Here is a 15,782-nt window from a genome sequence, read left to right as displayed (position 1 = left end):
GAGGAAGCTGGTATGGGAATAATAGACAAGAGTCCTAAATTTCTCCTGCTGCTCCTGAAAACGACGAGGAGCTTCCAGGAGGGAGATAAACAGCTCCCACACAATTCCATGAAACACTCCCACAGAAGCTTCCGTAAGTCAGAGACTAAGGAAGAATTTGTGCTTCTCCCTAAGCACCACACCTACTTGCCTTTTAAATCCCCTCTAGGGTGGTGACTCCACCACTGCCCTGGGCTGCCTGTGCCTATGCCTGACAACCCTTTCAATGAAGAACTTATTCCTAATATCCAGTCAAAACCTCCTCTGGCACAACTTGCGGCCATTTCCTTTTGTCCTATCACTGGTTGCCTGGAAGAAGAGGCCAACCCCCACCTGGCTCCAACCTCTTCTCAGGCACTTGTAGAGAGTGAGAAGGTCCCTCCTGAGCTCCCCAGCTTCTCCTCATCAGACTTGTGCTCCAGACCTTTCTGAGAAAGACTAAAATAGTTAATGGCTCAAACTTTGTTAAAATCACCCAAGAGCTTTGCCCATTGTAGCAAACTGCAAAGAAGCAACTGCACCAAAGCCCACCCCATTCCCCACAGAATGACTCCTGACAGGAACTTGAGATAAAGATGCCACTATTGTCCAATTATCTCAGGTCTAAGGAGAAGTTTACAAGGCTGGGGGAGAAGAATGTATCCACAAGGAAAGCCCAACCCGGCAGCTGTGCTGAAAATCAGCTCTGACTGGGTTCGGCAGGGGTGCACAGCCCAGACTCATTTCCTGAGGTCAGGTTTGCACACTCTTCCCCCCAGGCAAAGGGAGAGTTTTTGAGTGTGATTCCAAAAGGTCTGGTACAGAGGGGGGAACACCCATCCCCTGGCCAGGTCAGAAACAGACCCTGCAAAGAGTCCTCCCTTACACAAACTGGCTCAGTTGTGAAACACCCCCACCCAACCCCAGAAGGTCACATTCACACGGGGCATTCACGAGAGGCAGTCTTAGAAGGGATCATAAACCATCAAAGACCCCCAAAGTGCCCTGGACTCATTTCTGAAGACTGTACAGCATTGACAAGTGTTGCAACAGATCCAGAGCCTGTTGTAAAAGTGTGAAACTGCCCCTCTTTTTTTTTGTGCTTGGGCATTCCCATCTATACCTGCATGTTTATTAACCCACTGAGCTCCATGTTTCGTGGAACCCCCACCACCAAGAAGACCAGAAGAAGAGGATCAACGGGACACCACTGGATCCACAGGGGGGGTGAATATCTTTCTACTTAATCTGTCTCTCTCATTCTCTCACTCCCCACTTCTCCTTTTCCTATTTCTTTCTATCTCTCTCTACCTCATATCTACAGTTAAATAAAATCCATACTATTGACATCAGCATGGGGTCTCGTTTGCCTCTTCATTTGGGTAGAAGCATCTCTCTAACAGTTGGATCATAACACCCTCCCCAGCTCCACTGCCCATCTCTGGACACCTTCAGCACCTCAATGTCTTTTTTGTAGTGAAGGGCCCAGAACTGGACGCAGGATTTGAGACATGGCCCAGCACAGAGCCACACAATCTCTGGTGTAGCTGTAAACTCCTTCAGGCTTTGCTGTGCCTGCCTTCTTCAGAAGGAGCAGCTGCACAAACACATCATCACTGTGCATCCCAGCCTCTGCTTAGGGCGCTAATAACCATTCTCCTGGCCCCTAGGGAACTATGGAAAGTATCAGGTGAGAAAGCAAAGCAGGAGGAAGGTGTCTCAGGGGAGTGTAGAAGCTGAAAGAGCTTGTGGCAGCTCAGTTCTTGCTGAGCTTTGGCTTTATGGTACCTCCATTTCCCTGATTAGCTTTAAGCCTGTTTTGGAGGCACTCCCATTCCTGTCCTTTCTGCTTTGACTCTGTGAGTCCAAGCTAACAAACTTTGTAATTCCCTTTAATTTTATGATGATATAACATGAGGGAAAGCTCAGGACCTTTAACAACATCCCTGCTCATCTTTGTACAGGCATTTCCAATATAGTTACTTTTCAGTGTGAAACATTCTTCAAATTCACTGTGTAAAACAACCAGTCAACCTAATTCTCTTCATTCCAACAATAATTTTAGCAAAAGAAAAAACAATAAGGTTTCTCAGCTATGGAATCAAGTAAGTTTCATCTGTTAGCAATTTAAAAAAATACAGATAGTTTGGGCATGACAGCACACACTGGGCAGTCAACTTCTTTTTAAAACAAGAAACTGTTACACAACTTTTACAGACATTTTAGCTGTAAGAGCTAAAACAACAACAGCTGTAATGTCACCAAATATTGTAAGTGAAAATAAAGCACATGTCACATTGTATAGAAGGTCTAAACATCTGTAACCACTTACATTTTCAGATGGAACTGTGCTCCAGAGGGGATGTGGTAACTACTGTTTGATAAACCCTTCAGCACCCAGGAGATAGGGATGAAGGGTAAGGCTTGCAGTCTGACCTGTGCCATTGTCCAAATATAACAGACATTCTAGCTGGGTTCCTAGAATTTTTCCTGCCTTATCCTAAAGCCAGAGATACTAAATATCTCAGCAGAGATGGCTTAAATAAAAGACAAATAGTTACATTGAATGGGAAAATGCATAAACTTGATAAAATAGAGAAAAGGCTGCTCCCAAAAAAACAGTCACTGTCCAAGAACGTAAGTAGAAATAAATCCCTTTTAGCAGGGTAAAACCACAAACTATTCCAGCTTCTATTTGTCTGGCCACTCAGAACAGTCAGGTTGGTGAAAAACCAGTTTTAAATCACTATTTCTTTGTGTTGTTCAGCTCAGTACCCAGACTTCCAAGTCTTAGATTTTGTCTCCTAAAAGGGGAATCACTAAAGTGCTCCAGGACCCACTTCTGAGAGGCTGCAGCGGCCTGGGGAGCCGCAGCACATCTGTGCCACAGCTGGGGTGCCCCTTGAGCTCCTGTTCTGCCAAGGCTGACTACCTGCTCATTGTACAGGTGAGCTTCATGGGAATGTCTGCCTCCCAGGACACTGGCAACAGTGCAAAAGTCCCAGTCCCACAAATATGAAACCAGCCAGAGTCCAGGAGGAAGCCAAGCTCATCGCCGCCGGAACGCGCGCGATATCCTCCAGGCATTGGGCTCCTCGTAGCGGTTGTAGAGGGGCTCCAGCCGCTGCTGCTGCTTCTGCTTGCTCAGCTTGGTTGGATCAGAAACCTTGAAGAAAGCTGGTGCAAACTCCACCAGCCAGCGAGGATCGATGGTGGTCACCTCACGCATGTATTCCTTGGTGGTCAGCACCAGTTCGTGATACACAACCCTGCGAAAGGGGACAGCAAGTCTGGAAATCAGGTTTTTCAAACAAGAAGCAACAAGACAAGGGCTGGAGTAGCTAAGCTTGCTCCTCTATCTCCTTCAGCATAAGGCTCCCTTTAAGGACCAGTGCAGGCTCCAGAAGAGCTGTCCCTATTTTCCCCCTCCTACTTCACAACTACTCTTCAGCACAGAATTCCTTCATTCCATTTAAAATAATCCTCTCTCCCTCTTCAACACTCTGTTTTAAACTCACTTCCACGAAAAACAAACACACAACTACAACTTCAGGCCTGGCCTTGGCTCCAAAAGTCAGTCTCATCTCTGCACAGGCACTAAGTTTAGCAGCAGAAAGAGACAAAAGTAGACTTGAAACTTTCCTCACTCTGCTCATTGCTAAGAAATCAGCAGCCTCTGCTCAGATCCGTACTCCACAAACAGTGCACACCACAACTTTCCCTGTTACAAAGCCTGAAGAGAAACAGGAACTTCCATGCTATTGCCTTCCTTACCATTCTGGCTGCCTGTTGAAGAGGGCACTGGATGGGTGGATATAGACCACCTGCTGGTCAATGAGTGTCCGATAACCTTCCTGGGGATCCTTCTTTGCTGCATTCCGGAAGAAACCACTACAAATGGCCTTCTGGACACGAACTGTTGCCTTCCCACAGGATACCACATCCAGCTTATGCCTGCCAGACAAGAGTTAGAGAGAAAAAGGCTAGAGCTCTCCACATTTGGATGCAACTACCACGATCAGTTTAGCAAATTTTCTTTAGCTGTTACAGTGTAAGAAGAGTAAGAAACAAAGTCAGTACTTGTCCTCCTTGACATGCTCACCTGTCCATAATGCCCAACATCTGCTTGCGAATGTCCTGTGCCCGGCGTAAGGATCGGGCCTGGATAAAATTTTCATAGCACCAGGGATTTGAAAATTTATTATTCTTCCAGGAATTGTACACAGCCAGCAGGGTGAGGTGGTCACCTTCTGTTTGATGGAACTTTGCTTTCTTTTGATCAGCAAGTGCTTGTTTATCCTAACACATAAAACACACATCAATCAGATATCTACATTGTAGAGAAAATCCCTGGACAATACAAATGACACAGGCTCCTTGTCATTCATAGCATGACATTTTAAACCTATCATGAAACAGATGATACAAGATTAAGACAACACAAAACGTTTTATTCAATTTCAGTCCCTATTTTTGAAAGGACACATAGCGAATAAATGTAAAGTAAATGTCTCATTTATCCTGCAGAAAGCACATGCCCACACTGAACTAGTCAGTTTTCTTACTGCTCTAGAAATAACTTGTTACTCATCAAGAAATGTGCTGAAGCAGTGGGTTTGAGCCTGGTGATTCACATACCTCTCCCCACTTCTCCCACCTGCACATAAGACATCAATCAAATACTGTAGCTACATAGATCAAAACTGAAGTTAACACACTACCCTGCAGAGGTAATGGATCCAAGACAAAACTGACCCCACCACAGCAGAGTCTGCTGCTTACTGACTTAAAAGAAAGCAGCACAGGATAGAGGTGCCATGAAGAAATATTTTCTGTGTATCTGAAAATGCAAAGGCAATCTGAACTCCAGAGCTGGGACTGACTTGGTTTAGGCTGTGTTTATTGGGAAATGCAAGAGCAATTGTAAGACTTTTCACTTCAACCTTCCCATCTGCAAAGAAACTACTGACACCACAGCTACAGGCCCTTAAATGAAAAGGAACACCAGAGAGGTAATGCACAAGCACATGGCCTGACCAAACTACAGGTTTCTTTTGGCAAATATGCTCACTCTTAACCCCTGAGGCATTCACACCAAACCCATCCAGACTGTAACACTGCTGCCTCTTGGCTCAGCTCCTCACCTTGGGCCTGTAGAATACATTCTGCACTGACAGCATGGAGACAATCGTCAACATCTCCTCGCTGCATCCCAGATGTACAGACATGATCAACATCTTACACAACATAGGCTCCAAGGGGAATTCTGCCATCTGCAAGAAACATGTTTCAAGGCATTCAGTGAAAAATCTTTAGTCTTCTCAGTGCAAAAGAAAGCAATGCCCTTTCTTGCATATTTACTTTCCAAAGAGGTGTGCTTGACCCAGAATAATTTTACTCAACATGAAGCAAATTATTTGTCTGTATTCACTATCAGAAGAATATCCCAATACTTACAGGAAATTTTTGGACATTAATAAATGTAAACTTATGAATAAGGGGAAACGCTAGTTGCTCCTTAAAAAGCAGAAGTTATGTAACTGTGGTAAATGAAAAGCTACCAATAAAACACAAGAGAATTACAGCAAAAGGAAATCAATGCTAGGCAAGGCCTGCTATGACTGCTCTCATGTCATTTCCTAAATATTGGCAATCCAGGCAGTGGCAAGAGGTATTTTATTTTGCCTACCCTGCGCCCAAGTCGAGTGAGCAGTCCCTCATCATCCAGAGCTCCCAGGGTGTAGAGCTGCTCCATGGCAGTTATGAGAGTTTCCATGGGGGGAGCATCCATGAAGTCAAAAGACAGCAAATCGTTGATGCCCATAGCCTGGGAGGGATTGGAGAAAAGCCAAGTTAAAACACTGAGATGGAAGACAACAGACTCCAGCCAGAGATATAATGCCAAACAGTGAGGGACTACAAAACTTGAAGCAGCCCTAGCCTCACATCCTTATCCTGACTGCAGGTGCAGTCACAAACACACAGCTGCCTTCCCTGCACTTGAAATAATGAGCACTGGCCCATGGCATTCATGCACTACTCAACTTTCTGGTCTGGTCCTTTGGTACTGTTCCACATACTACTCAAGCAAGAAGATTCAGTTGAGGAGAAACACAGACTAAATGCTGCTTTTGAGGACTTCTGTCTTGTAAAGCAGTGTGGCCTGACAGCTCCACAGGACGTTAAATATGCTCCCAGAAAGGGGAATGGCAGCAGCTTTCCCAGCTGTGATGGGGTTAATCCAGGTCACAGACTTCCAGAGGGATGGTACACACTTAGACATGCCCAAGTTTGCAACTCTAAACCCACTCTGAAACAATTTGTCTCATCTGTTAACATTATAAATGTACCCTACTTAGGAAATGCTACTGCTCTTGAGATTTCTGTTTCTCCTACCTCCTGCAACTAACTGTTGTGTGCAGCTGAAACTAGTAATTTAGGTGGATACCCAACAGAATAACCCTCAGCAGAAAAACACAGGAGCAAGCCCCATGCCTGAGAATTGCTTTTGTTGAAGTCTCCTGTCCAAAATACCTCTGTTCACTAGAATGATCTGAAATTAGAGCACTACTTCCCGAGACTCAGAGACTCATTTATTGAAACACTTATCATGCTGGCTTGCTACAAGCTGGCGAAATACCTACCTTCAGGGAAAGCACTGTACTGGCCAAATTTGTTCTCTGGATTTCAGGCACATTGGTGGTTAGCATCTCATCTCGATACGCACGTTCTGTGTATAACCTGTAGCATTTTCCTGGGCCTGTTCTCCCAGCCCTTCCTGCCCGCTGCTTGGCTTGAGCCTAAAAATAACAAGGCATCTCAGTGACCAGGTACAAACTGGAACAGGTGAAAACAAGTAAAATAAAATGATTATTCACAGTTTTACTTGTATTGATAGAAGGGTTTTCAATTCAACACAGGAAAGTATGTATTCTGTAGGCACAGCCTCAAGGAGTCTCGTGGAGCTATCAAAAATGTGGTTTTATCATGACCTCACATGTGCTCACATTCTGTTCACATGTGCTTGGATGCCACATTGACAAGATACACAACACCCATGGAGAGAGCCAAACACAGAATGTCTACCTGTGAAATCGGTGTCACCACCAGCTGGTCAATTCCAGTCTTGGAGTTATAAACTTTCTGCTTCACAAAGCCAGGATCGACCACATAATATATCCCATCAATAGTCAAAGATGTCTCTGCAATGTTGGTGGCAATGACAACCTGCAAATCACACTGTGAGTCAGCACCAGTTCTGTGTCAGGCTGCCAAGCCAACCCCACCACTCAACTTCATCCACTGGTGTCATAGGAGCAGTTTGTTATAAATGCAACCACTGTCACTTAATGTTGAAAGGAGAAGTGTGTTCACAGAGAACACAAGCAGATGTTATCTACAAAGGCAGACAGGTTTTAAGTATCTACCTTTGTTTAAAGTTGGGGCAAAAAGGGAAAAGAGCGTGATAAAATCCACAATTAAAAGCAAGAGAAAGCTTGTAAGCAAACTGCACTGACTTCAGGGAGATTTTTTACCTATCACTCAGACACAGCCTGTATTGAGAGAAAAATCTTCCTGAGATTGCATTCCTGTAGATATTCACTAGCTGCTTGAAATTTACCTCCTTCCAACAAGAACTGCATTTAGATTTTTAGATTAAACGAATGCCCTTTAAAGACAGCATTAAATAACACACCAAGAACAGAGGTTTGCTACACCAGATGTTTTGATACATGTTTTTAAATGCTTAGATAACTTGATATGTATACAACCAAAAATATGCTCTAAGCAGTAAATCATCTTTTCTCCAAAAACTGTATCCTTTCAGCAGTGCAATACACCCCACAATTAAAACGTATCAGCAGAAGATGAAGGAGCACATAGATGAAATTACCTTTCTGCTCCCTGGTGGGGCTGGGTCAAAGATCCTGGTCTGCATTTCACTGGGTAAAGCTGAATATACCGGTAGGATAATTAACTCTGGAACATCAGGTCCTAGAGATTTCATCCTTTCATAGAGGATTTCACAGGCAGTGTCAATCTCTTCCTGGCCAGTTAGAAAGACCAAAATGTCACCTATACAGGAAGTAAATTAAAACATTCACAGAATCAATTCTGTTTAGTAGAACTCCTGTGTATTTCCATTCCACATCTTTTCCACTGATGAGGATCCCCAACTTTTGCTAGCCCCTCAGCAGCAACTCTTAGCCAAAAGCAACATACTTCAGTCTTTCACCCAACTTTATCAGCATTTTAGTTACTGTATTTGCAAACAAGAAAGAATACTTCTGACAGCATTTTGCTCACATTACTAACATGACCCATGACTTACAGAAAGACCTTGCTCAGAGGTCCTTAAATCACCAATAACCCAAGACCATTCTCTACTCACCTGGTGGCTCTGTTAAATGGATCTGCATTACTGTAATCAGACTGGCATCCAAATAATCTGTCTCTGGCTCTTTTGTGTACAGAATTTCTACTGGGTATGTTCTGCCAGGAATTGTGAAGATTGGTGCTTCATAGAAATACTGAGAGAACTTCACAGCATCCAGCGTTGCTGACGTCACTATCAGCTTCATGTCCTGCCGCTTCTGCACTGTCTGGAGGAGGACAAAGTTCTCAAGTCATTTATTGCCTTTGGAACTACTAACATATGGCACTTGACTAGAGAAATACAACCAGTAACACAAGGTGTTTCAAAGGCTGAGTAGAAGGGCAGCTCATCCCAGCAACCAGAATTTCAGGAAATTGACCACTGAGGTCCCATGTGAAGCCTCCCTTAGCAACACTATCACAAGAAAGCTTTTGGCTTTTCAGAGAAGGATGAGGAAAACAAGAACACTACCCTGCTCATCCACCATTATGAACACGCAGGATGGCCAGTTCTCATTGTTTCTGCTGCATTTTGCTTGCTCTGCCTTCACACAGAGGCTCATTTCACCAAGATTCAGCCCACAAAAGCTTAAGAGCATTTGCTCTGCAGAAGAGACTCTTGAAGCACCTGTATGAACCTGACCTGTGTGATTTCACCTTTGCCTGTGCTCTCCTACCCATACAGAGGACACTGAAGCAGCAAAAATCCAATGCCACATTACCTTCTTCAGGAGCCCAAAGAGCACATCTGTGTGTATGGTCCTCTCATGGGCTTCATCCAGCATGATAATGGCATACTGGGTCAGATCTGGATCTATCAAGCACTCCCTCAGTAACATCCCATCTGTCATGTATTTGATGACAGTTTCAGGGCTGGTGCAGTCTTCAAACCGAATGGTGTAGCCAACCTGGAAGGAAGAGTTGCACAGGAACGGAAGTTACACAATTATCAGCCTCATTAACTCCCAGTTTGATTATTCCACAAACTCACTTTACAGCCTACAAGGGAACAGACACATGACACATGGACACACAAGAAAACTAGCTCCAGTACTAGTTTTTCCTACTTTTCCTCATGCTTATTTTGGCATGTTCTTCAACATGGAAATTCACCTCTTGTCCCAAGCAGCAACCAAATTCCTCTGACACCCTCTTTGCAACAGACATGGCAGCCACTCTGCGAGGCTGAGTACATCCAATCTTTCCTCTTGAGGTGTATCCTGCCTCAGCCAGGTATTGGGTAATCTGTGTTGTTTTCCCAGATCCTGTCTCTCCAATAACAATCAGAATCTGGTTGTCATGCACAGCCTAGAAAAGGTCAGAAAACATACACTTGTCAAAATTTTAAAAAAATCAAAACAAACCAAACAAATTCAGCATGGTTTATCTAAGACTAGATTGAACACCTACTGCTCTTGCTTCAGTTGACCCAGACCAAAAATCATTTAAGTATTCCTACTGATCAAGTCAGCAACCTGTTTAACTGCTCAGCTGACTAATCCCTTGTCCATATGATCCTGGTATCAATTTTGACTTATAACAGTAAGTATCTGGAACTTTATTAAAGTATACACATATATATAATACTTTAAAATACATATTGTAAACTAAAGCTCTGCACTTAAAATTATCAGCTGACTTTCACCTGTCAAAAAGCTAAACCAAGACTATGTATTTTAAATTAATGCTTGCTCAAACCAGAATGCCTTTTCAGGAGTCTTACTTGTATCAGCTGCTCCTTCAGTCTGAAGATTGGGAGACTCTCTCTCTGTTCAATGATGGAAAGCTGGGTCTTCTTACCATAAGAAGCTTTGTTGCCACCAAATGCATGTTTCTTCCACTCTGGGATATCATTTGGCATCATCCCAATACCTCGCATGTTTGCAGCTATTTGTCTTCCATCCACTAGAAAAGAAACAATTTCACCATTACATCCAGGTTCACACAGCACAGACCCTGGTGATCCTACTCCAATTGCTCCATCATCCAGGCCTTCTATTCTGTATGTGTAAACGTTTTTTAAGTTCCTACGTGTATATCCCCACCATTACAGGATATACCTGTACACTTTCCTTGACATTCCTACTTCCATTTCAGTGGAAAAGCATTTCTTCTTTGACTCACTTTTAAAGTGTGGCAGACAAACACAGTATCAAGACATTTCTCCTGGGTTGCTTCAACTAACACAAAAAAGGCACAGTTTACCTGTGCTCAGACATACCATCAGGGAGAGGATCCACCCAGTGCGTGTTGAGGCCCATGGGGATAGAATCCATCTCTGCTTCTCTCTGGGCTTGTTTAAGTTCTCGCCTCTCTTTAGCTAAAGCACTTTGCATCATTGCAGCCTGGGACAAGGAACCATCTGGATTCTGGAAAGCAAGAAGAAAAGACTTCAAGCACCACCATTCCTTCAATTATCCTTCTGTTGTCACTGTCCTTTAGAAGCATCTTCTGAAGATGCTTTAAAAAAAGTTTAATTTTGTTTGTTAGATTTCCAGGATATTTCCATTAGAATAGCCTCATGAACTTTCATGGTCATAACTAATACAGAGCATCCTTACAGTGCCCAGTCAGAAGGATTATGAGCACAACCAATGAAAAGTATTTCTCTACTACCTTCTACTTTCAAAAGATAAGAAAAAGCAGAACAGAGAAAGTATGTTCTAACACACATGTAAAATGGCATTTCAGTTCCATTATTCCACTTCACAGTCACCAGTTAAGTTAGAACCCAGCTTTACTAGGAAGGAGCTTCAGTTCAGTGGTTATGTTTTTCAGGGCTCTCAGTAATGTGCAGGTGGGAAAGTGGTTGTAAAATTCCCCAAATATTTATTTAATTAAATCAAGTACATTGGTTTTGGCCCTGGAAGTCTCTTACCTTTACTATTTTAATGGGACTCATATCCATGCTCTGTTTAGTGTGACCTCGAAGAAACGGTGGCTCTTCTTCAACTAGCTCAATCTCAAGATCTTCATCTAAAAATCCGCAAGTGACAATTGTTATGAAAAAGTTAAACACCTTTCAGGTACATAAAAGTGCCTCTTCAAATAAAAATGCACAGACGGCACATCCAAATGCCACTAATAATACAGCCAGAGGAACCCTAGTTCCAAATGTACAAGATGACAGCAAATTGTGAGATCCTTTATAGTTACTTCTATCATCAGTATCTTTTTGAATCAAAATACATCCAGAAAGACAAGGAATTACAACAATAAGACTACTGGGAACATATTACCTTCTTCATCATCGACTTTAGGAAGAATCCCAGTCTCCTCATCAAAGTCAGGAAACTCTTCCTTGGAAAGCACATTAGCTGCAATCATCTGGGAACAGAATAAATACAACATGAGTATGTCCCCATGAACAAACACAACTCATGCCTATGACTCAGTTCTAACACCATTCCTGTAAAACAGGAACAAAGGAATGGTCCTATATCCTGGCACACCTGTTCCCAGGTCTTCCAGGCTCTGACCAAACAGTCCTTTTGTTATTCCAAATAGCACCAAAACAGTCCCAAATCGGTAATTCAGAGTTAAGGAGTAAGTTACACAATCGATTAATCCAAGAGCTGTATTCTAGTTCATGAAACTCCCTGGCAACTTTATTGGCTGACATCCTATTTCCCTGAATGCAACACACACCTGTTTTATTTCCCATTTCTCTGGGTCTGAAATGCGAGTGAGGCGTTTCCGTTCCAGGCTGTCGTCCTCCACCTCCGGGGCGTTCACCAGGGACAAGTGACTGGGTCTGTCCGGGTTCCTCATAGAGGTCTCCTCATTGATTTCTCCAACCAGGTTCCTTCTGCGGTTTGGGTTCAAGTCTTCTCCAGTGTCTTGATCAACATCCTGCATTACATTGATTGATTAATCAATCATTCTACACTTCTCCTCATCTATTAACTCTGGTGCTTTCTAATGGCAGTAACAGCCTATTCATAGAAAATGCTGTTTTGTAGGCTTTTTATTTTTTCCAGCTGGCACTGCTGGGTAAAAACATCCTCAGGCATGGAACGCTCTACTCGGTCTTTGCCATAGTAGTGATTTAGTTTAAAATTAAAAGTTTCTCTCCTACTGAAAAAGGAAGACAAATACCAACAGCTTGAGGTTTGCCTTGCCTTGCCTCTTTGCTATCATGTCAAGCCAAGAAATTGTTAGGAACACTACATCAAAACTAAGAACCTAGAGAAAACAAGTAAAAAGTAATAGGCCACTTAAATACAGAACAGTAACTCAGTTTTTAACTCCCACTTGAACGGTTATGTGTAAGTTTCCATCAAAAAGAATAAAAAATAGCAAAAAGAGGCATAATTTTAAGAATTTTAGCACCTCTGTACCTTCATGCTCAGGCTGGTTTTGGATCCTGTAAAGGATAACACTTTGACTTTCACTCTTTGTCCTTTGCTCACAACATCAGCAACATTGGCAACCCGTCCTTCTCTTCGCAGCTCTGAGATGTGGACCAAGCCTTCCCAACGTTTCCTGGGGAAGAAACAGAGGGGCTTGAGAGGGGCACATTATTACACTGACAGTCCTTCAGATCACTCAGAATCTAGATTAAAATATTTTGCTGTCAATTGATTGTGTGTGTTCACAAACTGGTTTTGAGAATTTTAGAATTCTCCACTATCAAATTTATTTTTCCTGAAACAGTCCTTCACAGCCCAGCACACCTTCTGGTAGCCTTATCTTTAAGGTACTAGCAGAAAAGAGAACTCAGCTGAAATAGTACCACATCTATTGTGGACATCAGAAGGTACCTCAGTCCTTCCAGCTGCACAAAGCATCCAAACTGCATTATACTCGTGACTTTGCCGTTGTAGATGTCTCCAATGGAAGGCTCCTCAGCTGGTGGACGGTCTATGTGCTTGTCTCTCCACCTCTCATGGCTCTTCTCACTGTACTTTTCTCGATCCCTGCGGTCCTTGCTGGGACTCCAACTTCTGCTCCTTGACCGGTATCTGGATTTCCCCCTGTTCTTATCCCAAGTCCTGGAACGAGACCTGGAGCGAGACCTGTGCCTTCGCTTCCTGTCCCTGCTACGACTTCGGCTCCTCTTCCTTTTCTTCGCCCTAACAAACAAATATTACATCTTTGCACTGAATTTCCACCTCAGAACAGAGTGAGCAGGCAATGACAGCAGCCAAGACCTTCCCTCCACACACACCAGGCACCTACCGATGGTCGCTGCTCCTCTGCTTGCCCTGCCTGTCTGCACTCGGCATCAGAGCTTCGAGCTCTTTCAGGGCGTCAGCTGCCACTTTCACATCATCTTCATCCAGCATATTCTGCAAGAACAGAAAACTGTCCTGCACAAGGGCTGATAAAAAGCCTGTCACAAAGAATTAATCTACAGAATGATCGTCATACGTGTATCTATTTACAAAGAATGCGAGATAAAAAAAGATATAATAAGATATATAAGACTCAATATGTGATATAGAAAAAAGTAATAAAGCTCTCTCCCTATTTGGCCACAATATTGAGACAACTCTACTTTTATGCAAAGGAAAGTTCCATCTCAATGCCCCAAATTATTACAGAAACACAAAATGAAAGTACCTCATAGTATCTAAACATACAAAATTTTCAACTAATTTATAACATATCATTACTTTGAACATTACATAAGGAAGGCCAGGCTACAAATTTCATGTTACAACAGTCTCATCTTCCACATACTCTGCAGAACAGTATCAACATGGCAATTGCTAACAGCTATTCTTTGCAACAATGTGTAGTAACACCAGCCTTATACCTTTTCCACAGTTCATTTCTCATAGTTCACATTTATCCATGCATTAGACAGAGAAAAAAGGTTGAAACTAACTGGGAAAAAAAAATAGTTTTCACACAGTCACAAAAGAAATCTGAAATGACCACCTTACCCTGATGTTGGGGTTGTCTGGCCTGCAAAGGGCTGGATACAATTCCCTCAACTTTTCTTTCTCTGATTTGGGTTTGACAGCTGCCTCTGATTTTGAGATATTAAAAAAAAAAAGAAAAAAACACAATGAAACACAAAACTTAGAAGTGCTACAACACTTCACTCTTGACTTTTCTATTAACTGAATACAAAGTTTAATTTTCATCTGAATGAAAAGGTTGATACAGCTTTTACAGAGATTCAGTTCAAGGAATACTGTGTTACCTTCCTTCAAATAAAATTCTGATTATTAGTGAATAGGTGAAAGACCGAATACTCTGAGCAGTACCCTCAGAATAACAACAGCAGGATGCATGGTGCAATAGGATTTGCCTTACAAGACTAAAACAGTAACTGCATCAACCCCACCAAACACTGAGCCAGTGGCTCCACATACCTTTGCTCGTAGAAGGTTTTGGTGGAGGCCGCATTGTCTGTATGAGACGTAGCAAGTTACTAATGAGAGAATCCTGAAAAAAATAATAAAAGACTTTAAGAATGCCTGCAACACTTTCATTATTAGAATGCACAAGTGAGGGTTTATTCGCAGGACAAAAAGCCCCTCAATTCCTAAGATGTAGGTTGATTTTTAGAAACTATCACTGGGCTTTCTGTACATCCTAAAAAGGCATAAGTTGAACCTGAAAATAATTATGATAATTTCACCTAAGAGACTTTTCTGTTAATCATTTTTAATCATCTATTTAATCCAACTGCAGTTATTTCTGAGGAATTGATAAACACAGCATATAAGCATCATAACACGACCTATGACAACATTTGCTTTCATGAGAAGTTGTTTCTTTCACATTTTATATGTTCAGCATAACAATAAGTAGTTTGAGTCCTCAGGAAGATGCTTTTGAAAGAGTACAAAAGTTTTTAAAAAAATGAGGGAGGGGGAGGCAGGGGAGACAGGAATATCAGAAGCTGATTAGTATATAGTTTTCCAAGCGAAGAAAACCAATAACCACTCCTCACAACTCTCTCTTTAAAACAGAACGCTCTGTAAGATATACTACAACAAAAAGAACACATAAATAACGTCCAGATCTCACTTACAGTGAACTCAGCACCATTCTTCAGAAGAATTGCTTTAAATGTGTCAAACGTGGTATTTTTCTCGGCAAGGCTTATCACAAACTCGGCTGTGAGGAAAAAGCATAAAGTGAATTAAAACAACGAAGTAAAAAGCAGTGTAAGGACTGCACGTGGGGACAGAAGCTGCTGTGGCAGCGCAGGGTGCAGCCAGGCCCCTGTGCCTCAGCTCCCCCCGTGGAAGCCCGGACCGAAGCGTTCCCTCAGGCTCACGACAAGTTGTTTTGTTTTTTTTTTTTTTTTAAGGAAAATAATCCGCTTTATCGTCTAAATTCGAAAAGGACCTTCACAAAATGCGTGCGGCCCCACGGAAAGGGCTACAAGGGCCCTCCCCAAGCTGCCGGCCGGCCGGGGACCGCAG

At 42.7% G+C, this 15,782-nt stretch overlaps 1 protein-coding gene across 1 annotated transcript; it reads right to left on the bottom strand.

Annotated features, from left to right (window-relative positions):
• Window positions 1-1,894: 1,894 nt before the first annotated feature.
• Window positions 1,895-15,491, bottom strand: DHX8 (DEAH-box helicase 8). The gene is made up of 22 exons (XM_008640800.2): window positions 15,386-15,491; window positions 14,721-14,793; window positions 14,286-14,371; window positions 13,576-13,685; window positions 13,158-13,469; window positions 12,735-12,879; window positions 12,043-12,246; window positions 11,634-11,721; window positions 11,273-11,370; window positions 10,616-10,763; window positions 10,118-10,299; window positions 9,508-9,702; window positions 9,117-9,302; window positions 8,411-8,621; window positions 7,913-8,094; window positions 7,105-7,245; window positions 6,663-6,818; window positions 5,708-5,845; window positions 5,163-5,291; window positions 4,121-4,317; window positions 3,793-3,972; window positions 1,895-3,287 (listed from the first exon to the last, which is right to left on the bottom strand). The coding sequence occupies exons 2-22, from the start codon at window positions 14,752-14,754 to the stop codon at window positions 3,068-3,070; spliced, it is 3,342 nt and encodes a 1,113-aa protein (XP_008639022.1). The 5' UTR covers window positions 14,755-14,793; window positions 15,386-15,491; the 3' UTR covers window positions 1,895-3,067.
• Window positions 15,492-15,782: the final 291 nt, after the last annotated feature.

This window comes from Corvus brachyrhynchos, unplaced genomic scaffold, assembly GCF_000691975.1.
Source record: "Corvus brachyrhynchos isolate BGI_N302 unplaced genomic scaffold, ASM69197v1 scaffold30, whole genome shotgun sequence".
NCBI classification, from domain to species: Eukaryota; Metazoa; Chordata; class Aves; order Passeriformes; family Corvidae; genus Corvus; species Corvus brachyrhynchos.
This window is presented reverse-complemented; position numbering and strand designations above follow the sequence as displayed.

Bases quoted from the DNA above. Each gene is read 5' to 3' on its own strand.
- DHX8 (XM_008640800.2), bottom strand. From the start codon at position 14,754: ATGCGGCCTCCACCAAAACCTTCTACGAGCAAAG. The intron at 6,819-7,104 runs GTAGACATTCTG...TGTTATTTTTAG, and splicing joins TGGTGACACCGATTTCACAG to GCTCAAGCCAAGCAGCGGGC. The intron at 5,292-5,707 runs GTAGGCAAAATA...TGTTTCTTGCAG, and splicing joins TCACTCGACTTGGGCGCAGG to ATGGCAGAATTCCCCTTGGA.